This window comes from Salmo salar, chromosome 10 (assembly GCF_965601325.2).
Source record: "Salmo salar chromosome 10, fSalSal1, whole genome shotgun sequence".
In the NCBI taxonomy this organism is placed as follows: domain Eukaryota; kingdom Metazoa; phylum Chordata; class Actinopteri; order Salmoniformes; family Salmonidae; genus Salmo; species Salmo salar.
In genome coordinates, this window is record NC_138300.1 from 93,150,951 (window position 1) to 93,175,557 (window position 24,607).

Consider the following 24,607-nt stretch of genomic DNA (forward strand, 5'->3'; position numbering starts at 1 on the left):
ATCCTCTCACTGACACCACATCACTCCCATACTGCCGCTTTGCCAGAGAAAACATGAAAGCAGGGCAGCAGGGGCTAGTTTAGATGGCTGGTGTGACTCACACTGCTCAATGTCACTCAGTCTGGAATGTTAGTCATGAAGTCCTTCAGGCGCATCACAAAAGTGGGCTTACAGCAGTGAACTGACCGGGGAAAAGGCTTATGGCGATCTTAACAAAATGACTTTCGCTGCCCCACCTATCACTGCTGTAGCAATGCAGTAGCGATATTAAGGCTGTAGTTCTATACAGGAGAGCCTAGTGGTCTTCAGCATATCTTTTAGACACCTTTTATATTACTTTGACTTGATAGTCAATATCATTAGGCAGAGAACCTTATTTTCTGCAAATAATATATAAACATCCAGTCCATTGTATGTTTCTATGTTGTTGTGTTGTCTCGCTCTAGCAAGCGGCCTGTCATCCAGAGGTGAGTGAGGAGGTGAGGAAAAAGGCCCTGCGCTACGGGTCAGAGTGCACCACTGGATACATCGACCTGCTGGAGCAAGTATTGCTGGTGAGATGGAGAATACAGTACATCACACAGACAACACCTACCTTCTGTTAGCTTGGCCTGATAACATGTGGCTCCATGATTGTTGTGTGCGTGTCTGTCTGTCTGTCCAGGTGATCCAGAAGCCCACAGCGCACCAGAGGCAGCAGCTGGCGGTACACTCCAAGTGCATGGCGGGGTGTGTGACAGAGCTCATCCAGACGGCTGAGGCCATGAAGGGTGAGGCTGCCACACACACATTCACCTAGAGAAGCATAGCTAGACCAGACTACAGCATATTGCAGAGACCCAGTATATCATTCTGACAATTTATTCAAACAGTAGCACACAATGTAAATTAGTTTAGGGATGTTTTCTTCCCAGGGCGTATAATGGCTTTGTGTGAGTAGAATATTCACAATAATGAAAATACCAAAACCACCCCATTTATCCACAGGTTATGTAGACAGATGATATAGACAATTTGCTGTAGAGTGGGCCTAACATCCTGAGTCATTGCAATGTAAATTGTCAACATATTAGTTCAGTAGGTTGGCTATCACATGTATGTATACCAGGAATGTGTCCTCCAGAAGCCCTGCTGCCTGCCGTCCATATCTCTGACAGGACTAATATATTGTGTTTGGGTGAGAATTGGATCCCAGCGTACAGCCAACGACCCACTGGGGCTATCCATTTCACATGTCTAATGCCTCTTGTTTTCCCTCTCTCTTTCATGCCTCAGATGGAGGTAAGGGAGAGATGGGGGTGTTTGGTTCCTGCTGATCACCGTTCACTCAGGCATATAGGGGAGCTGGAGGGGGATTGGGGGGGAGAGAGGGGAGGGGTACTGAACAGATTTCCCCAGGGTTCAACATAATCTGGAAAAACATCATTCCATCTGCTTTTCCAAGCTGTTCCCAAACAGTGCCGTTTTATGGCCACTTTAAAACCTATGAAGAGTGACAATGATCCATCGAAAGTGCACTTCTTCAAACTCTTATTTAACCTTATTTAACATTGAGGCATTATAATCACTATCAATTGATCAATCAAATGTATTTCTAAAGCCCTTTTTACATCAGCAGTTGTCACAAAGTGCTTATACAGAAACCCAGCTTAAAACCCCAAACAGCACGCAATGCAGATGTAGAAGCACGGTGGCTAGGAAAAACTCCCTAGAAAGGCATGAACCTACAGTAGGATGAATCCCAGCGAGGAACAAGGGTCTGAGGGGTGGCCAGTCTTCTTCTGTCTGTGCCGGGTGGAGATTATAAGAGTACATGGCCTTTAAGGTCGTATCATTCTTCAAGATGTTCAAACGTTCATAGATGACCAGCAGGGTCAAATAATAATAATCACAGTGGTTGTAGAGGGGGCAACAGGTCAGTGCCTCAGGAGTAAATATCAGTTGGCATTTCATAGCCGAGCATTCAGAGGTGAAGACAGTAGGTTCGGGAGGGGCAGACAGACCCTAGCCCCCCGGCACATACCTAGACTATTGCAGCATAGATACTGAAGACTAAGATGGGGGGGGGGGGGTCGGGGGACAATGTTGCCCAGTCTATCGACAGAACTCGGCAGAGTGGAAAACTTGCATGGTAGATCTGCTTGGCATTGTATGTTCAGAGGTATAATTCTTGTCATCATTGCATGTGTGGAGTTGTTTGTGTGTTCTAAATTGACTGGTGACTTGTGTTATGTGTGGTGGCATTTATGTATGAAAGGGCATAAGTGAAGTGGCATTGTCTGAACTGGTGATCTGCCTTGGTGGTGTATGCTTTGGTTATATTTGTGTCTGTGTTAAGAGTTGTAGGATTAGTATAATGTGTTGGGATTATTACCTCTCGGTGGTGTGGTTTAGGGTCAGAATGGGTGGACCCTGAGGACCCCACTGTCATCGCTGAGACTGAGCTGCTGGGAGCGGCAGCCTCCATCGAAGCCGCAGCCAAGAAACTGGAGCAGCTGAAACCCAGAGCCAAGCCCAAGGTAGGCCTACCTGTGCCCTTCTCAACCACCTCCAACACCTCCCTCCACATCTCCACCACAGAACACACCTGTCTACTAACCTATCTACTCACTCATCAGGAAAGCTACCTGGGCCAAAGATAACAGAAGTTCACATTGACTTTGAAGTACAGTAATCTGTTAGTCTCAGAGCTGCTTTTAGAGGTTGTGATATATTGGCAGGGAATAGGAGTATTGTGTGAACTGTAGCCTACCTCTAAAACGATGCTGACTCAAGACAGCCTATTTGTGTGTTCTGTGAGCTCGCAGAATGTTGAAATATTTACATCTGTTAGAAGGTTTTGTTTGGGGAGCAATCTGGTGTTTTTAGAGAGAATCTGTAGAGCCGTGTTGCCAGGAGACGCAATTACATTACTGGGACCTGAAGCTTATGTTGGAATGAGATCACATTTGTGATGATCTGTCTGAAGCCTATTGAAGGAAAGGTCATCCTCCTTGTTGAACCCATTTCATTAGTTTTATTGCAGCATTCTTTTATTTTTACACTAAAATGAGAGGGGCCTTTCTCAGCCCAAGGTATACATCCACTTCATGGAGTGATATTGAACAAACAAACGTAACTTCTCTGAATGAAAAAGCTGTCTGTAAGAAAACTATGAACATCTTTGTGAGCTTTGTCTGTCTGAAATTGAAGTACAAAAGTGACACAGCTAGGTGTGTGTGTGTGTGTGTGTGTGTGTGTGTGTGTGTGTGTGTGTGTGTGTGTGTGTGTGTGTGTGTGTGTCGTACCAGTGTACAAGTACAGCTGTAGATTGGACCTCAGATCCTCCCAATACTCTTCCTTCTCTCCCTGTAGTGCTCTTCGATCTACTTGTTTTGTGTCTTTGGTTGATCAGATCCGGTCCTTCTCTCTAGCTCTCTGGTGCACAACTAAACATGACTGGAGAACCTCCTGTTTTCATTAGAAACTTCCTGATGGCCTTCCGGTTCAGATTTCAGCAGGGCCCAGTGTTTATAAGATGGAGGTGTAGGGCGGTTGGCTTCTTTAGGATGGCAGTATCTGTCTGCCCTCTAGTGATCTGTTAAAAATGGTGCATACTTTCTGCTTCCACAAGGCAGAGAGGCGGGGCAAAGATTTTGAGATCTTTTTTTCTATTATGAAACAATCATTCTTACCAGCTACAGTATACCATGTGTACTACTATATCATGCAAGGTGTAGATTTACTTAGGCCTCAAAATATCAAGCCCACAGTACACCGTGTGAAAGGGACACTGTATAAAACATCTAAACCATGATGAGGTACTGTCTTACTGATTATCTACAACCCCTGCTGTTCACCTTCTGCTCCCTCCTTTCATCCTTCCCTCTCTGTGCCCCTTCTCCCCTCCCCAGCATGCTTCACTCTCCCTACATTCTCTTGAGTTGTAGACCTGGAAACCTTCTATGCAGGCCTCTGTCTGATATGTTTGATATATTAGGTTGTTATTCAGTCCAACTATATATCAAACATATTCCTACAGTGTCCCGCCCTGTCTCCAGCCACGTGTCCCTTGTGTGTTGGTTCTGCTGGCATGATCTATGGTCACTGACTGGTGTAGTCTACTGAGACAGGAATGACATTATTTGTAATTCCAAAGTAATTCATTATCCTTTTAGAATGGGTGTTTCTCTACTGTATGAATCTTGCAAAGTGTTTGGTTTGGATTTTCCAACAGCAAACAGTATTTGAAGATCTGTTGGAATGATTCCCCATTATGAAATGTGTTGGTGGATGTGATTGGCCAGTTACTCAACATAGCGCCATAAAACAACCAATGGAGTTTGTTGTTTTGTCTTATTGCCACAAGATGTCGCCCTAAGTGCATTTCCATTGTTAAATGTGTGGTTTTGCCATAGAGATAGATAGAGAACTCATATTTGTACCTGTGCTATTATAGCGTCTGTGACAGCATGGGCATTTCCATTCTGAAATAGTCAATTTTCTTCTTTACTATTGGCTGATCCCTCCTAATGACCTGGTCTGGCCCAGAACTAGTTCACTGATTTAATCTGGTATTGTGATCAGGGTCACCAGGAGGGATCAACCAATGAAGTTGGAAGTCCCACGAGTTGACTACATTAAAATGGTGGAAGCCCTCAAGGGTGCTGCCTATACTAACACAGCCTTTTGGCCACTAGAGGCCACTATCATTCTCTATGGGTTTTGCTTTCAGCAAGCAGATGAGACGCTGGACTTTGAGGAGCAGATTCTGGAGGCAGCTAAATCCATCGCTGCAGCCACCAGTGCCCTGGTGAAGTCTGCTTCTGCAGCCCAGAGAGAGTTGGTGGCACAGGGCAAGGTCAGCTACAACTGTTTTAGAATCATCATTGTCTGAATGTAACCTCAGCAAATAACAGTACTGTATCTCTCTCACTCTACTCTCCAGGTAGGATCCATTCTTGCCAATGCTGTGGATGATGGCCAGTGGTCTCAGGGTCTCATATCTGCTGTGAGTTCCCATCATTGTTTCTTTTTTATATGTAGTATTATGACAGAACTTTACTGTGAAACTGTGCATGGGGAATCAGCCTCATATCTACTGAGTTGTCTGTCTGAGGCAGTACCCTGATGTATGGTTACTGTTCCCTGTAGGCTCGGATGGTGGCGGCAGCTACCAGTAACCTGTGTGAGGCGGCCAATGCCTCTGTGCAGGGCCACGCCAGTGAGGAGAAGCTCATCTCTTCAGCCAAGCAGGTGGCAGCCTCCACAGCTCAGCTCCTAGTGGCCTGTAAGGTCAAAGCTCAACCGGACTCCGAGGCAATGAGGAGACTGCAGGTATAATCCTACTAAACACAACCCACTGGGTTCCACTGCTGTCTCTCTGACTTCACCTCTACACACTATGATGGTATTAACCAAGGGCTTTGTCTCCATAAGGCTGCTGGGAACGCGGTCAAGCGGGCATCAGACAACCTGGTGAAGGCGGCTCAGAAAGCTGCCTTTGATAAAGCTGATGATCACAGTGTGGTGGTCAAGACCAAGTTCGTGGGTGGCATTGCTCAGGTGAGATTTAGATTTGAAATGTTACTTTGTGCATTTTCCACCTCTACCTTCTCAACTGTTTCCAGCTTTAAAGTTGCTTTCACATCCAAAGATGTTCCTCTCTAAATGGTTCTGAAATTAACTTCCCTGGGCAAGCGTCCCACGTAGTCAACAGCCAGTGGAATCGCGTGGCGCGAAATACAAATACCTCAAAAATGCTATAACTTCAATTTCTCAAACATATGACTATTTTACACCATTTTAAAGACAAGACTCTCGTTAATCTAACCACATTGTCCGATTTCAAAAAGGCTTCACAGCGAAAGCAAAACATTAGATTATGTCAGGAGAGTACCCTGCCAAAAATAATCACACAGCCATTTTCAAAGCAAGCATATATGTCACAAAAACCAAAACCACAGCTAAATGCAGCACTAACCTTTGATGATCTTCATCAGATGACACTCCTAGGACATTATGTTATACAATACATGCATGTTTTGTTCAATCAAGTTCATATTTATATCAAAAACCAGCTTTTTACATTAGCATGTGATGTTCAGAACTAGCATACCCACCACAAACTTCCGGTGAATTTACTAAATTACTCACGATTAACGTTCACAAAATACATAACAATTATTTTAAGAATTATAGATACAGAACTCCTTTATGCAATCGCGGTGTCAGATTTTAAAATTGCTTTTCGGCGAAAGCGCATTTTGCAATATTCTGAGTAGATAGCTCGGCCATCACAGGCTAGCTAATTTGACACCCACCAAGTTTGGTGCTCACTAAACTCAGAATTACTATTAGAAAAATTGGATTACCTTTGCTGTTCTTTGTCAGAATGCACTCCCAGGACTTCTACTTCATCAACAAATATTGTTTTGGTTCCAAATAATCCATAGTTATATTCAAATAGCTCCGTTTTCTTCGTGCGTTCAGGTCACTATCCGAAGGGTGACGCGCGAGCGCATTTCGTGACAAAAAAATTCTAAATATTCCATTACCGTACTTCGAAGCATGTCAAACGCTGTTTAAAATAAATGTTTATGATATTTTTCTCGTAAAATAGCGATAATATTCCAACCGGGCGACGTTGTATTCATTCAAAGGCATCTCCAGTGTCACTGTTCCCAGCCTGACCACTCACAAAATCTCCTGCTGTTCTTCGCCCAGAGACAGGAGACACGTCATTCCACTTTCTGGCACCTTCTGAGAGCCAATGGAAGCCTTTGAAAATGTCACGTTACAGCAGAGATGCTGTATTTTTGATAGAGATGCAACAGAAGGACAAGAAATTGTCAGACAGGGCACTTCCTGTATGGAATCTTCTCAGGTTTTGGCCTGCCATATGAGTTCTGTTATAGTCACAGACACCATTCAAACAGTTTTAGAAACTTTAGTGTTTTCTATCCAAATCTACTAATTATATGCATATTCTCGTTTCTGGGCAAGAGTAGTAACCAGTTTAAATCGGGTACGTTTTTTATCCGGCCGTGCAAATACTGCCCCCTAGCCCCAACAGGTTAAGGTAGGCCACTACAGTATGACTGAATCACACATCAGCTGCATTTCAAATCTGTGGTTGAGCAGGCATCCGCAGCTCCCTCAAGATCAAGTCACAAAGAGTTCTTCTGCCCCAGCAGACTACTTATCCACTCCCTTTTCATCCATGGCCAAATGTAGAGTAATTGAAGAGTGGATGTCTACCCCATAGTGTGTGTGTGTGTGTGTGTGTGTGTGTGTGTGTGTGTGTGTGTGTGTGTGTGTGTGTGGTGTGTGTGTGTGTGTGTGTGTGTGTGTGTGTGTGTGTGTGTGTGTGTAACACTGAAGTGTGTGTGTGCATAACACTGGCTCCTAGCCAGCACCCCTCCAGAGACACTCTCCCAAAGCGGGTCTCTCTCAAGTGGGCCAGTCATAACCCATCCACTGCCATCTCCCAAATCCACAAGAGCTATTTGCTTAAGAAAATAAATAGATACTTACTCCATACTTACATTTAAGACGTTTCACTAGTTACCACAAAAGAGTTATGTTAATTATAGGTTTTCCATAACCCGCTTTAAAGAAACCTACTGAGAAATCTGGGAAATTAGTTCGAGCTGTATTCCAAATGTTTTGAAGAAAATATGATTTCCTTTGTATTTGTAAAACTCTTATCAATCAAGTCCATGTACACTAAAGGGACTGGAGGAAATGATTTGACGATATTATAACCTGTAGGGACGGAGTGTCACAGGACAGATTGGAGATGAGCAGACTGAAGCATATATTTAACCATTTCCTTCTCCCCTCAGATCATTGCAGCCCAGGAGGAGATGCTGAGAAAGGAGAGAGAGCTGGAGGACGCCAGGAAGAAGCTAGCTCAGATCAGACAGCAGCAGTACAAGTTCCTGCCCACTGAGCTGAGGGAGGATCAGAGCTAATTGGTCAAGAGTAAAGTAGATGGATATCTGATTGGAACCTATTGTTACACAGAGATGTAGCTTACTCCAGCGATTCGCTATTTCTCTCTCACACGGGTAGAGTGTATAACGTATTTGGGCCAGGACTGTTTCATGAGTGGAACTAGTGTGCGTGTGTGCGCGTGCGTTTCACAGAGGATGATATTGACATTATGACATAAGGACCACCTGGCTGCAGCTGTGCTGTATTAGCAGGGTTAGGACCTGCAACCTAAAAAATTGAGACGGATGCCCTTATTGATTTAATGGTAGGATACATCAATAAGGACATCACAGTTAAATGAACATTACTGGATCCAATAATGGTAAATACTATTAATACTTTTCATGGATACATCTCTAAATCAGTTGAATGTAGTTTAAAAGCTGTAAAAGCTAATCAAAAGGGGTAGCTCCCTCTCCAACTGGCACAGCTGATTCAGGGATCCATAGCTTCAGTTTCTCACACAACATCTTAGTGTTGATATACTGTAGGTATTGCAGTACTCAGATGCATCATTTCAATCATTAGCCCGCATGCACCATTATAACTTGACAGGTCTGGCATCTTAATTTGATCACAGAGAATTTTCCTACGCAGTAAGAAATGCAAATTGTAGTGCATTCAAGGTTTAAAAAGGCTTCTAAATGTTGTAATTTCCACTTAAAATGTCAGACTTGATTTGCCCTAATGAATAATGTATCAACCCCTACAAAAATGCCCTTTAATTATATTCCACATAATAATTAAAATGTCCTGTTGCTACAGGATTCTTTTCCTGCTGTGAGAAGCAGGGTCAAATTAAGATCTGTACATATCAATAAAGCCACTAACCAATAGTTTAGCTTAGGATTGGGCATTTGTAATATGTTAGTATATGAATGTGATCTTTGGAATTGCTGTTGAATAATTAAACGTTTGGATTTTATGTACTATATTTAATGTAATAGAACTTCAGCTTCACACCAAATCCGTAGTGTCAGTGAGTGGGTTTGAGTGGATAGTAAAGCCAACAGCAGACACTAGTTCATGTTTTACAGCATCGTAATACCTTTTAAAGGAATACTTCTGTAGGTAATAATTATCCCTGGTGTGTCAGTAGGGAGATCCCTGCCTCGGCTCCCATGTTTGGACATTCGGCTGTCACTCATATTTCAGGAGCAGGGAGCAGTCACGGCAGAGGGTTGTTAATGGGTTAAATCTCAGTCTATGTGCAGTATTTTTGCCAGACTGGTATTCTCTCCCCCAAGCCCTCTCACACTCTTTTTGGTTTTCCTGCCTCCTGCAGGAGGAGGCTCCGTTTACATTCTTTCTCATATTTTTTTCTCTCTTTCTTGCCTTTGTGTTTTAATTCCAGTCTAATTGACAGTAGCCAGAGTTTGGTTGGGAGTTCCACCATACGCACACAACAGCAAAGCTATGCTCTGTCTGTCCGTTGCCTGTTCAGCCGGTGGTGTTTGGTTTATACTTATTACAGATTCCATTGAGTTTGGGATATGAGCTTGTGTTCATGTTCTTATTGTTCCTCTAACCATAGCAACACATTACCACTCATTATACTGTGTCAGACTGATGAGAAGGCAGCACTGATTGGAATTGTGTATGCAGCTGTGTATGCAGCTGTGTATGGCTTATTCCCTCTTAGACATGTATGAAACTGTAGGATGTGGTGTAGAATGGCACTGAGATGTCTGGTATAACCTTATGCACTGAGGAGAGCAAGCAATGCCTTCCATGTTCAACCATTCAGGATTACTACTAACGCACCTGTCAAATGTATTAGTGATGAAACCACATACAGTCCAGTCCTGACTAGGGCCGGGACGATACCAGTATTGCAATACTCGTTAGTATCGTGTAAAAGAAACAAAACACAAAGCGGATTTAACTTCTTTAGGAAAACAGCCCTTATGTTGGAATGAAACATCATTATGTTGTCATCCAGAGTCACATGTATATATTTTCCAAGCTATAGCATGCTTTTAAAGGACCGAAGAGTTTGGTCTGCTTCGTGTTTTTCATTTTTGTAATGGAAAGAAATATTGTGATACTGGTATCGTCCTGGCCCTAGCCCTGAGTAGGAAAATAGTTAATTTATGTTATTCCAGTATTGGTGTAGTATAAGGTCATTAGTATTGTGTCCACTCCAACAGCTCAGTCCCTCGTTGTCAGTCTGTGGTCTGCATTGTGTACTTGTGCCTTAATTGAAACCCCGCTGTAACAACATCTAAAGGCTTGTCCTTCTGGATAAGAACATGTATCCCGTCTAACCCAAACTCTCTCTGGGCCATTAACTATCACCTAGTCCTATGCCATAACACAATGTATTGCCTTGGCTGGTAGCCCATCTGCCTGCCGTAAACCATGCTGGTATATAAAGTGCATCCATGGATACGTTTAGGTTTTAGACTATATACAGAACTTAATACACACTACAATGCATTCCATGAGCATGTGGCAAGTTGTTATTGAACTCTTAAAGATGATAATTTGCTCTGCCTTGAAATTCATTCAGCATACACATAATCCTTATAAATAGGACTAAATAACGTCCTTGTTTCATTGTTAAACCACTATAAATGAAGTTTTTAACAATAAATGTAACGACTATCCTGAGATAATGTATATTGTCTAAGCAATTTGTCTATAAGCATTAACTGGAATAGGAAAAACGACTAGCTGTAGGTGTTGTGCTTTCTTTAACAGACTGAATTCATTTCAACAGTTTAACTGATGCTATATGTCTAATATTTATCTTGTCACAAAGGTATTTTTTGTATTCACTGAAAATAAAGAATTTGAAACAAACATGGCCCAGTTTGTTAGTGGTCATTGTGTTTAATTTACTGTATGTATCATTCATTCTTGAACAGGAATCCTGAATGAACTTAAAGGAAATGGAATAGTGAAACAAAGCAAAGGCTGGATCATCTCACCAACATTCTTTCCAGTAGATGTCACTGTTAGTCTTTTCAATGTAGAGATTGGGGTCACTGGGTGTTTTGAGACCTATGCTGTAGTGGATGGAGAGTGCAAATTCAGGCAGACCAAATATGGTCATACAGTATGTGCTGTATTCCCCTGGTTCACAGAACAGACCCTGAACCATGCAGCGACTGATTGCCATTTTAGATGTTTGTACTTTCAGTTCACTTGATCAGATTCCCAATAGATTCAAATGGATTGCCCATTTCTATAATGTTGTCTGTATAAGTCCTCTGATGTTAAAAGTGATGCCATGCAATTCTGATCTGCAGTTCTACCTCTAGTAGACCTTACGTTGGCAGTGAGCACATTCTCCTCAGGTGACAAATCTTCCAGTAAGTCTGGAGCTCACATGCCAGTCCTCCTCTCAGTGCCCTGCCCTGGGCTCCCCAGGACAGACTGTATGAAAGACGGTCAGAGCAGAGGTGCCCAGCAGTGCGATACACATAGTCAGCCTAATGAACACCATATTTGGTTGTTTGACTGTTTTGGTCTCATGCGAGGCCACACAGTGGAGAGGGGAAACTCAAGCCATGTGTCCAGCAGGGAAGGGATTGCCATTCCACCACAACTTAGACCAGAGGAAGAGGATGATGTTGTTTTGGGAGCTTTGGCTCAGGAATAGGACTATAACAACTCTCAATAGGATGAATAATGCTGTGTAGATCCCACGATCTCCAGTGGGTCTGTCCTCTTATTGCCATGAACTTCATGATTGCAGTCTGATTAGGAAACCACTTTATTAGACCTGCAATCAAGTTCTTCAAAATGTCTGTTTGGCACACCAGCATGAATAACTTCATGACTCCAACATGATAACACTAATAGTGATTTTTTGTTTGCTTATATATAGTGCCTTCAGAAAGTATTCATACCCCTTGAATTACTCCACATTTTGTTGTTACAGCCTGAATTCAAAATGGATTTAAAAAAATATATATTTTCACCCATCTACACAGACTTTGTGCTAATTTATTGAAAATGAAATACAGAAATATCACACCCTGAGTCAATAATTTGTAGAAACACCTTTGGCAGCGATTACAGCTGTCCTTCTGGGTAAGTCTGTAAGAGCTTTCCACACCTGGATTTTGCAACATTTGCCCATTGTTCTTTAAAAAATTCTTCAAGCTCCATTAAATTGGTTGTTGATCATTGCTAGACAACCATTTTCAAGTAGATCTAAGTGAAAACTGAAACTCGGCCACTCCGTAACATTCACTGTCTTCTTGGTAAGCAACTCCAGAGTCAATTTGGCTTGTGTTTCCGGTTATTGTCCTGCTGAAAGGTGAATTCTTCTCCCAGTTTCTGGTGGAAAGCAGACAACCAAGTTTTCCTTTACGATTTTGCCTGTGCTTAGCGCCATTCTCTTTTTATCTTGAAAAACTCCCCAGTCCTTAACGATTACAAGCATACCCATAACATGATGCAGCCATCACTATCAAATCAAAGTGTATTTGTCACGTGCGCCGAATACAACAGGTGAAATGCTTACTTACAGGCTCTAACCAATAGTGCGAAAAAAAGGTGTGTGTGTGTGTGTAGGTAAGTAAAGAAATAAAACAACAGTAAAAAGATATTTGAAAATAAGAATAGCAAGGCTATATATAGACACTGTTTAGTCAGGCTTATTGAGGTAGTATGTACATGTAGGTATGGTTAAAGTGACTATGCATATATGATGAACAGAGAGTAGCAGTAGCGTAAAAAGAGGGGTTGGCAGGTGGTGGGACACAATGCAGATCCCTATGCTTGTAAATATGGAGAGTGGTACTCAGTAATGTGTTGTATTGGATTTGCCCCAAACATGACACTTTGTATTCAGGACAAAAAGTGAATTGCTTTGCCACATTTTTTGCATTATTACTTTAGTGCCTTGTTGCAAACAGGATGTATGTTTTGGAATATTTTTATTCTGTACAGGTTTCCTTCTTTTCACTCTGTTAATTAGGTTAGTAACTGTAATGTTGTAGATCCATCCTCAGTTTTCTCCTATCACAGACATTAAACTCTGTAACAGTTTTAAAGTCACCGTTGGCCACATGATGAAATCCCTGTGTGGTTTCTTTCCTCTCCGGTAACAGAGTTAGGAAGGGAGCCTGTATCTTTGTAGTGACTGGGTGTATCAATATGTCACCCAAAGTGTAATTAACAGTGGTGGAAAAAGTAGCCAATTATAATATACTTCATTAAAAGTAAAGATACCTTAAAAGAAAATGATTCAAGTAAAATAAAAAGTCACCCAGTAAACTTCTACTTGAGTAAAACTCTAAAAGTATTTGTTTTAAAATATACTTAAGTATCAAAAGTAAAAGTATAAATCGTTTCAAATTCCAAATATTAAGCAAATCAGACAGCACCATTTTCTTGTTTTTTAAATTTAATTTACGGATAGCCAGGGGCACGCTCAAACACTCAGACATAATTTACAAACGAAGCATGTGTGTTAAGTGAGTCCGCCAGATCAGAGGCAGTAGGGATGACCAGGGAGGTTCTCTTGATAAGTGTGTAAATTGGACCATTTTCCTGTCCTGCTAAGCATTCAAAATGTAACGAGTACTTTTGGGTGTCAAGGAAAATGTATGGAGTAAAAAGTATAATATTTTCTTAAGGAATGTAGTGCATTAAAAGTATTCAAAAATATAAATAGTAAAATAAAGTACAGATACCCCAAAAAAACGACTTAAGTAGTACTTTAAAGTATTTTTACTTAAGTACTTTACACCACTGGTAATTAATAACTTCACCATGCTCAAAGGGATATTCATTGACTGCTTTTTTTTACCCATCTGCCAATTGGTGCCCTTCTTTGGGAAGTATTGGAAAACCTCCCTGGTCTTTGTGGTTGAATCTGTGTTTGAAATTCAGTGCTCGACTGAGGGACCATAGAGATAACAAGGTAGAGATAAAGTAGTCATTCAAAAATTATCTTAAACACTATTATTGAACACAGAGTCCTTGCAACTTATTATGTGACTTGTTAAGCACATTTTTACTCCTGAACTTGTTTAGCCTTGCCTTAACAAAGGGGTTGAATACTTATTCACTCAAGACATTTCAGCTTTTCATTTTTTCAATTTGTCAAAAAAAAAATTAAACGTAATTCCACGTTGACATTATTGTGTGTAGGCCAGTGACAAAAAAATCTCAATTTAATAAATATTAAATTCAGGCTGTAACAACAAAATGTGGAAAAGTTAAGGGGTGTGAATACTTTCTGAAGGCACTTTATTTATTAGGGCTGTCGGATGAATCAGTTAACTCGAGTTACTTTTTGTAATTTTAGTGAAGACATTTTTTGTGATTAACTGCATTGTCTGAAAGTGTTTAAAATACAATGAAAACATCCACAATACATCATCTATACATGTACTGTAAAAACAACAACGCAATGTCAAAACAAGTTGACATTGAGGTTAAAGAAAGAGTTCTTTATCAATTTACCTGATTTTGCAAACTGTTACTTTGGACAAAATCAAGATGTCAATATTCTTGTAATGCTTTTTGTATACAAAATCTTACATTACAGCTCAATTTGAGAAAATTCTGAATTTGCGATTAATCACAGCAAATCCTGCGATTAACGATTAACGAAATATCACTTGACAGCCCTAATATTTTTATGAACCACCACCCCCTCCTCTCTCTCACACACTCATCACTCTCTCATACTCACTCACACACTCACTTTTCTCTAGTCTTGACTAGGTCCATCCAAAGGTAAGAGTGGAAGCCTAGTATAGAAGTGGAGATCTTGCCCACTCATCCCTATCAATCCTGCTCACTCGTGTATGGAGGCCAGCTGCACCTGGTAATAGTTTTGACGTCTGATCTCTTACACAAGGGAGTATGTCATTAATATCCAGAGAACCTTTGAAGGGCCCCTGTAGGCGCTTAAAGGCTCGTGGACATCCAGCAATCCCAGGCACCCACACCAGGGAACTGTGACCCTCCAAATGTGTTACATTAACAGTGTGGAGTGTTTTTATTAGAGGGACTGTAGCTTGTGCCGTGCCTAATCCCCACAGCCTGGCAGCAATTTACTCCCTGCTTTGTTCCATGCTCAAGTTCACAGAGAAGGGGCCATGCCAAGCCATGGCTAAACTGGATGAAAATAGGTCAATGTTTCGCTTTCATTTATGCACACAGGTGATATTCATCAATGTGCAAGTATTAGAGAGGGGCGTAAAGTATGTAGCACTTCATACACCTTGTAAAAGCAAATATCAGAATTTGACTGGACTATTGTCTGAATGCTTTTGTGTCGTTGACCAGATTACATGAGATAGTTCAGTCATGTTTCATTCTGTAAATTAAACTGATCTGACTCAGAAATGGCTGACATTAGTGTAAATGGCTGGTGATAGATGTATCCATAATTATTGTGCTAAGGAATGTCTTGGTAACATGTCTTACTGTCATTTCTGATGATTGACTGGAGATGGTACCAAGGGTTGAGCAGTGCAATCCCACAGCATTCTTCAGAAAGTTGATTTGTCAAGATGTTGCTAATTATATATTTTGAAATGGCTGAATATTAAACATTTATATTGGTCTCTGATGGTATTGCCTATTGAGTTATATTGCAAGACTAAACAGAATTAAGGGATCTATAAAATGAGAGCAGCATGCAGTAAATTCTTGGGATAGAAGAAACCCATTGTCTGTGAATGGGCCCTGTCTGGTTTGCAGACTTTTCCTCATCAAAACTAGTCCAAGATAAGTAAGGCTGAAGTTGGACTGAGTTCAGATAGCATCATGCTTTTTTCTCATTTACAGTATATCCATACTGAAGCAGTAACTGCTCTGAACCAAATGGATCTAATTCTACTCCTGCTGTAGAAACTGGAGAGAGGAAGCATAGAGTTAGAAAAATGTTTTGCATGTCAGGAAAGGAATCTTTTTTGGTTTAAGCAACAACAAAAAATCAACATCTCTGGGGCCCTACAGACATTGATGTTATATAGACTGTCAAAGTGTAGGCACTGAAGCTCTGAGTATGTGGAGTGAAATCAATTGTTGAATGTGAAACTAAAAATAAAATCAAAAGCTAACCAAACAGACAAAAGAGCTGAAACCATTATTTTTCTAAAATTATTTTGGTAAAATGCCATGTAGCCAATGTTTAGATATTGGTTATTTTTGTCAGGATGCTCCATTAAACACAGCCCAGAGCCTGGATCACAAGAATGGTGGTGTAATGGTTTATTTGAACTGGATCCCCAAACCAAGTCGCAGGTTATATGTTATGGTGGAAGCCCCTGACATGTCATGAAAGAATTCTCCAACTCTCCTGAAGTTTTTTTTTCTGGCCTTGTCTGTTTCAATTATGTTTTTACAGCTGGTTTCCCAACTTCGTTTTGTATTTAGTTCTTTCTCATTTTAAAGGGTCTACCTCTGCTTAATGTTACAATACTCTTATCTTTGACAATGCTCTTAGAAAAGGTACCATTAAGCATTTACAATTGGCCTTTCTCTACCTATAGCACATTACAAATAGCTAAGTGATGTCTTGCCTAAGTCAGAGTGAGGTCATCGTGAGCCTTCAGAGAATGGAGGACTTTAAAACACGTTTTGTCTTCTTGTGTGGACTAAATGGAATCTGCTTGGAGAGGTCTCTTTAACATAAACGCAGGTGACAGCAGCTAATGGATGAGCGAGAGGATTCTACTTTGCAGCGCTGCACATTACTATTTTAGGCCATCAATGGGGGGGCTCGCCCAACATCCTGGATTTCACTCACCAAACGTACAAGAGTCTTCTCAAGAGTACAGAACATAGTTCAGAACAGGGGTTTCATAAAATGGGGCGCTGTCTATGTTCCACATTTTGATCATCTCACACTTTCTCTCTCTTTTCCAAAATTGTAGAGTAATGAATGTGATGTGTGGTATTGACTAGGACGGTTGACATGACAAGCCATTACATCTTTCGGTTATACAGCACTATTTGTAAAATGTTTTTGACCTTAGATGGAGAGACTTGCACTGAACTGTATGTCCGGCTGAATATCACTCCACAGAGCACCGTTTTGGCAAGATACAGTATACTATAGGAAGACATTTTGAAATTGCTTGATGAGGAGAGTCATGTCCTCCAAGAAGGAAATCTCCCTTTGAGTGACAGGCACTGTAGAAAATATATAATAACACACTACAGTGCCTTCAGAAAGTATTCATACCCCTTCACCTGTTCCACATTTTGTTGTGTTAAAGCCTGAATTCAAAAAGGATTAAATATGATTTTTTTCTCACCCATCTACACACAACAACCCATAACGACAAAGTGAAAACAGGTTTTTAGAATTTTTTGCACATTTATTGAAAATTAAATACAGAAATATCTCATTTAAATAAGTATTCACACCTGAGTCAATACTTTGTAGAAACTCCTTTGGCAGTGATTACAGCTGTCCTTCTGGGTAATTCTTTAAGAGCTTTCCACAACTGGATTGTGCAACATTTGCCCATTTTATTATTTTCATAACTCTTCAAGCTCTGTGAAATTGGTTGGTGATCATTGCCAGACAACCATTTTCAGGTCTTGCCATATATTTTCAAGTAGATTTAATTCAAAACTGTAGCTCAGCCACTCAAGAACATTCACTGTCTTCTTGGTAAGCAACTTGGAGATTTGGCCGTGTGTTTTAGGTTATTGTCGTGCTGAAAGGTGAATTCATCTCCCAGTGTCTTGTGGAAAGCAGACTGATCCAGGTTTGCCTTTGATCAATGGAAACAGAATGCACCTGAGCTCCGTTACTTTGCTCTGTTCATCTTTCCTTCGAGCCTGATTAGTCTCCCAGTCCCTGGATGGTGACAGGTTTACTCCAAGTGGGCTGTAATGTGCTTTTTACTGAGGTGTGGCTTCCGTCTTGCCACTTTACCGTAAAGGCCTGATTTGGTGGAGTGCTGCAAAGATGGTTGTCCTTCTGGAAGGTTCTCTCATCTCCACAGAGGATCTCTGGAGCTCTGTCAGAGTGACCATTGGGTTCTTGGGTTCTTGTCCGGGCAACCAGCTCTAGGAAGAGTCTTGGTGGTTGCAAAATTTCTTCCATTTAAGAATGATGGAGGCCTCTGTGTTCTTGGGGACTTCCAATGCTGCAGACATTTTTTAATACCTTTCCCCAGATCTGTGCCTCGACACAATTCTGAGCTCTACGGAAAATTCCTTCGACCTCACGGCTTGGTTTTTACTCTGATATGCACTGTCAACTGTGGGACCTAATGTAGACAGGTGTGTGCCTTTCCAAATCATGTCCAATCAATTGAATTTACCACAGGTGGACTCCAATCAAGTTGTAGAAATACTATCTTAAGCACCTGAGCTCAATTTCGAGTCTCATAGCAAAAGGGTCTGAATGCTTACAGTTGAAGTCGGAAGTTTACATACACTTACGTTGGAGTCATTAAAAGTTGTTTTTCAACAACTCCACAAATTTCTTTTGAACAAATTATAGTTTTGGCAAGTCGGTTAGGACATCTACTTTGTGCATGACACAAGGAATTTTTCCAACAATTGTTTACAGACAGATTATTTCACTTATAATTCACTGCATCACAATTCCAGTGGGTCAGAGGTTTACATACACTAAGTTGACTGTGCCTTTAAACAGCTTGGAAAATTCCAGAAAATGGTGTAATGGCTTTAGAAGCTTCTGATAGGCTAATTGACATCATTTGAGTCAATTGGAGGTGTACCTGTGGATGTATTTCAAGGCCTACCTTCAAACTCAGTGCCTCTTTGCTTGACATCATGGGAAAATCAAAAGAAATCAGCCAAGACCTCAGAAAAAACATTGTAGACCTCCACAAGTCTGGTTCATCCTTGGGAGCAATTTACAAATGCCTGAAGGTACCACGTTCATCTGTACAAACAACAGTACGCAAGTATAAACACCATGGGACCACGCAGCTGTCATACTGCTCAGGAAGGAGCCGCATTCTGTCTCCTAGAAATGAACGTTCTTTGGTGAGAAAAGTGCAAATCAATCCCAGAACAACAGCAAAGGACCTTGTGAAGATGCTGGAAGAAACGGGTACAAACGTATCTTTATCCACAGTAAAACGAGTTCTATATTGACATGACCTGAAAGGCCACTCAGCAAGGAAGAAGCCACTGCTCCAAAACTACCATAAAGAAACTAGACAACGGTTTGCAACTGCACATGGGGACAAAGATCGTACTTTTTGGAGAAATGTCCTCTGGTCTGATGAAACAAAAATAGAACTGTTTGGCCAAAATGACCATCATTATGTTTGGAGGAAAAAGGGGAGGCTTGCAAGCTGAAGAACACCATCCCAACCGTGAAGCATGGGGGTGCCAGCATCATGTTGTGGGGGGTGCTTTGCTGCAGGAGGGACTGGTGCACTTCACAAAATAGATGGCATCATGAGGTAGGAAAATTATGTGGATATATTGAAGCAACATCTCAAGACATCAGTCAGGAAGTTAAAGCTTGGTCGCAAATGGGTCTTCCAAATGGACAATGATCCCAAGCATACTTACAAAGTTGTGGCAAAATGGCTTAAGGACAACAAAGTCAAGGTAATGAAAAAGTGTGTGTGAGCAAGGAGGCCTACAAACCTGACTCAGTTACACCAGCTCTGTCAGGAGGAGTGGGCCAAAATTCACCCAACTTATTGTGGGAAGCTTGTAGAAGGCTACCTGAAACGTTTGACCCAAGTTAAACAATTTAAAGGCAATGCTACCAAATACTAATTGAGTGTATGTAAACTTCTAACCCACTGGGAATGTGATGAAATAAATCAAAGCTGAAAGAAATAATTCTCTACCATTATTCTGGCATTTCACATTCTTAAAATAAAGTGGTGATCCTAACTGACCTAAAACAGGGAATTTTTACTTGGATTAAATGCCAGGAATTGTGAAAAACTGAGTTTAATTTGGCTAAGGTGTATGTAAACTTCGGACTTCAACTGTATGTAAATAACGTATTTCTGTTTTAAAAGTTTTATACACTTGCAAACATTTCTAAAAGTATGTTTTCACTTTGTCATTATGGGGTATTGTGTAGATTGATGAGGATTGCTACATTTAAAAAAAAAAATCATCCGTTTTAGAATGAGGCTGTAACATAACAAAATGTGAAAAAAGTCAAGGGGTCTGAATACTTTCCGAATGCACTGTATGTGTACATGTTTTCCAAACCACACTCCAGAATTTACTGTAAGGTGCCACGCGTCATGGCAGCATCCTGGAAAGACACTTTACCAGCTGGTGTGAGGAAGTAGTCCTTGAGGTTGTTGCGCACATATATAGCAACCCTGGTTGCCTTGTCTGCCGACATGTTTTTTGGGTCCAGGAAACTAGTGTCCACTTGTACCACCTGTCTCCACTCTTCTGGATGCAGGTCCCCAGTGGTTGTGGAGTGGACAACAAACGTGGGGTTGATGACTCTGTTGTCAGTGTTTGTAGTGTAAATGTAATTATTGATGGCCACACAGGCCTTCATAATGGTCTCAGGTTTCTCTGGGACAACCTCAAGGGCTTCTCTCAGGATCCTCCATCTTGCAGGAAGGATCCCAAAGCAGAGCTCTGAAATTCTTCTGGCTCTTGAGTGGTGGTAGTTGTAGATCTTCTTGGTGTCGTCAAGACCAGAATAAAATAAGTGTATCCATTAGTATTGAACAGAAAAATGAAGGCAATCAAATGTGTTCTGTAACAACTGTGTAGCCTAAGCTTTGGACATAGGCCCCCATCCTCTTACTGGGATGCCAGATCACTTTTATGTGAGGCATATAATTACAATGTCTATATAGGTATAATTTTCACATCATATGTATAGTCACATGTATTTAGCGTATCTTACCTGGATATGGTCGCATCAGGTTTACCATCAGATGGAATGCCTCGTCTCATACAAAGACATGTGGGCTCGGTGTTTGGGCAAGCACTCTGGCCTTGTAGCGGCAGCTGGCCTGCTATGAATTGAGAGCCGAACTTGCTTCATGAGAAGATTCCTGCATCTCCTTCCTGACTATGTGCCTACGTCAATCATGGTGAAGCCCATTTTTCCACGGAGGGATAAGCAACAAAATCCCTCTTCAGGACATGCCAGATAGCTTGGCACAATTTCATGATGATGGCACAAATTGTCGAGATTCCTAGCTTATAACTTTGCTGTGTGCTACCACTTGCCAAAAACCGAAGGGTCACAGAGAGCCTTCCTGTAGCAATTACGGGCAAGCTGTGAGTTCTTTCCTGCGAGATGTGAGGTGCAAGCCGCTGAAGAAAGTATTTAAAATGTCTTTCCTAATCAATGCTTCGCATAGGTTGGACAAGAGATGAGTATTCTCCCATCGTCCCCTCTTGTAGTGTTCAGTGGACGAACTCGCCATTTTCTCTGTTTTTTTTTCTTCTCCTCCTTAGTAATAAGAGCAGTTCAAGCTCTTGCTGTTCAAACTCTAGCAATTGCAGTTCATAGACAGACATGTTTGCTTCTGTTTCTGTGGCTAAAAAGTAGCGTCGTAAAAGATAGAACACCAGACTTGCCTAACATGTAGCTAGCTAGCTAGCTAGTATTTGTAAACAGGCATATAGCACCGGATCCGGAAGTTCAAATGTCGTTGCTAGCTAGTCAAAAAGAGTGCCTCGACCCCTCTTGCTTGGTAAGCTACTCTAGCTCCCCAAGCCCCCTAGTGGATAAACACTACACAAAGTGGACTTCCTCTCTGGCTGGAACGCAACGAAAAGAGTTCGCTGCCCCAAAAAAAAAAGTCCACCCACTAACAGGCCCGCGCGTAGATCTACGCACGTAAACCGTGTAGCCACCTTTAGCAGCACCCAGTCCCCTGCTCTGTGACGGTAATGGATGCCTCTCTTCGTCTTAGGCATGGCAGGTCCTTTAGAGGAGGAGTGTAAGAAAGAGACAGCATTTCTGAGTCAGCAGGGCAGTAAGAGCTGAGCTATATTGGGCCAAAGCTATGAAGCTCAAACCTTCAGGGGCTAATTTTGGACACCTCTAAAAACTAAGGAGGTAATGTAAATGTATCTGCTGCAGCTGGTCTCAAATAAGTAATAGCGCCTATAACAGCCAACCCTTACTGAGCCTAATACCAAACCTGATTTTTTTTCTTTTTTCTTTTAATTAACCTTAATTTAACTAGGCAAGTCAGTTAAGAACAAATTCTTATTTACAATGACGACCTACCAAAAGGCATAAGGCCTCCTGCGGGGACAGGGAATAAAAATAATTAAATAAAAATATAGGACAAAACACACATCACGACCAGAGAGACAACACAACACTACATAAAGAGAGACCTAAGACAACAACATAGCATGGCAGCAACACATGACAACACTGCATGACAGCAACATAACATGACAACAACATGGTAGCAACACAACATGGCAGGAGCACAACATGGTAGCAGCACAAAACAGGGTACAAACATTATTGGGCACAGATAACAGCACAAAGGGCAAGAAGGTAGAGACAGCAATACATCACGCAAAGCCGCCACAACTGTCAGTAAGAGTGTCCATGATTGAGTCTTTGAATGAAGAGATTGAGATAAAACTGTCCTGTTTGAGTGTTTGTTGCAGCTCGTTCCAGCCGCTAGCTGCAGCGAACTGAAAAGACGAGCGACCCAGGGATGTGTGTGCTTTGGGGACCTTTAACAGAATGTGACTGGCAGAACGGGTTTTGTATGTGGAGGATGAGGGCTGCAGTAGATATCTCAGATGGGGGGGAGTGAGGCCTATACAGAGGGGTTTACAGAGATGACCAGTTTACAGAAGAGTATAGAGTGCAGTGATGTGTCCTATAAGGAGAATTGGTGGCAAATCTGATGGCCGAATGGTAAAGAACATCTAGCCGCTCGAGAGCACCCTTACCTGCCGACCTATAAATTACATCTCCGTAATCTAGCATGGGTAGGATGGTCATCTGAATCAGGGTTAGTTTGGCAGCTGGGGTGAAAGAGGAGCGATTACGATAGAAGAAACCAAGTCTAGATTTAACTTTAGCCTGCAGCTTTGATATGTGCTGAGAGAAGGACAGTGTACTGTCTAGCCATACTCCCAAGTACTCGTATGAGGTGACTACCTCAAGCTCTAAACCCTCAGAGGTAGTAAGTACACCTGTGCGGAGAGAGGCATTCTTCTTACCAAACCACATGCCCTTTTTTGTTGGAGGTGTTCAGAACAAGGTTAAGGGTAGAGAAAGCTTGTTGGACACTAACTTGAGGTGGGATAGTTCAGCTGGTATCTGATACAGACACATGATGGTGAGCAGTCGGCAAGCTCTGTCTCAAACTGTGCTGCTGCAGACTGAAACCGAGCCGCAGTGTCCCCAGGGATTTAAGCTGTCTCAAATGAAATGTAACACTCATCCCTCCATCCCTTCCCCTTCTGGAAACTTTGCAGTGCACACTGGATGAGAGCCCAAATTGGCTGCACACAAACGTCCTTGCAGAGCTACTTTTTTTCTCAATTCCATGGCTTCCCCTCCATGTATAAAAGCTGAATAAACAGTTACTCTGGATACTCTCTTGACTGATGCCATTTTTCATGAGAAGGTTTAAACTGTGTTGAACCGGAGTGATTAATCGATGTGACTAAACTCTACTCTCTATTACGCTGAGAGCTTGGCTGTCCATTCTTCCGGTGTACTGTTCAACCAGCAGCTCTGGTTGCAGAGACTGACCCAGAGACTGGGCTTGTTGGGGGAGTGGGATCCTGGGATAGCAAGCTCCAAGAGTTTTAAGCTCTTTCCAAGTTTCTTTAATGTGACTCATGATATGAATGTTCCTCTCAGCATCCTCAGGAGATAATGACAATAATCATATGCTGTTATCTCTAACAGTGTGGCCTCAGGGCAGGGATCACTCAGACCACACCACTACCACCGGTTGTCTATTGATTCTCACGTCTATGCATTCAGACAGTTGTTTTATTACTTTTCCCCATCTGTTCTACCTGATGGGGAAGTGTAAATGTGACGTGAAAACAGTCACAGCATCTGAACAAACACAGACAGGGTCACAGCCATGCTTTGGTATGAGCAGCAGACAGTTACTATAGAGCTGTGGGTTCCTGCAGAATTCCTTACTGTAGGGAGACTGCTGGGTCAGGCTGTAGTATGAACACTCTGTCAGCCTTTCACCAGTGACTCAAAAGCACCCTGGAATGTATCATTGCCATAGATTCCCACGCAAGCTCCAAATTACTGTTTTACTTTAACTTTGAAAGTAATTTTGGGGTTTGGAGTTCATTCACAAAATCTAGTTTAAAACACCTACTTTTGGATTTAATTTTAGAAATGTTATTTAATAATGAAAAAGGAAATTTCACATTTTGGGGAGATGATGCACACAGTAATACAAACTGGCCCAGATTTTAATTTGAGAGCTGATCAGATGGCCTATGCCAATCTATGTACAGTATGTACTGGCCATACTGCTCAATGTGACAATAGATTGCCATTATTCCAGGTTAACTATGCAATAATACATTTGTATCATATATGTATGTAATTGTGACAAAGTACAGCATAAAATATTGGCAGAAAAGTGGTTCAGGAAGTATTCCATAACAAACCCTTATTCCTATTCTAACATTTGCTTCCCCTTTACGTTGCTTTTTCATCTGTCTCTCTCTGTTCCAGTAGGTTATTACACAAGGA

The 24,607-nt window shown here is 41.6% G+C and overlaps 1 protein-coding gene and 1 long non-coding RNA gene across 2 annotated transcripts in view; one reads left to right on the forward strand and one right to left on the reverse strand.

Annotated features, from left to right (window-relative positions):
• The window catches only part of LOC106561152 (talin-2), a 154,462-nt gene extending 143,680 nt beyond the window's left edge, over nucleotides 1-10,782 (forward strand). Inside the window, exons 50-57 of the mRNA XM_045688215.2 lie at nucleotides 447-554; nucleotides 665-770; nucleotides 2,395-2,519; nucleotides 4,715-4,840; nucleotides 4,928-4,990; nucleotides 5,134-5,316; nucleotides 5,419-5,544; nucleotides 7,827-10,782. Coding sequence (XP_045544171.1) covers nucleotides 447-554; nucleotides 665-770; nucleotides 2,395-2,519; nucleotides 4,715-4,840; nucleotides 4,928-4,990; nucleotides 5,134-5,316; nucleotides 5,419-5,544; nucleotides 7,827-7,955 — 966 coding nt within the window. The 3' untranslated portion in view covers nucleotides 7,956-10,782. The remainder of the gene's footprint in view (nucleotides 1-446; nucleotides 555-664; nucleotides 771-2,394; nucleotides 2,520-4,714; nucleotides 4,841-4,927; nucleotides 4,991-5,133; nucleotides 5,317-5,418; nucleotides 5,545-7,826) is intronic.
• Nucleotides 10,783-16,149: 5,367 nt separating this feature from the next.
• Nucleotides 16,150-23,455, reverse strand: LOC145858623 (uncharacterized). The gene is made up of 2 exons (XR_014379086.1): nucleotides 20,789-23,455; nucleotides 16,150-20,557 (listed from the first exon to the last, which is right to left on the reverse strand). It is a non-coding gene; the product is annotated as an uncharacterized LOC145858623 (long non-coding RNA).
• Nucleotides 23,456-24,607: the final 1,152 nt, after the last annotated feature.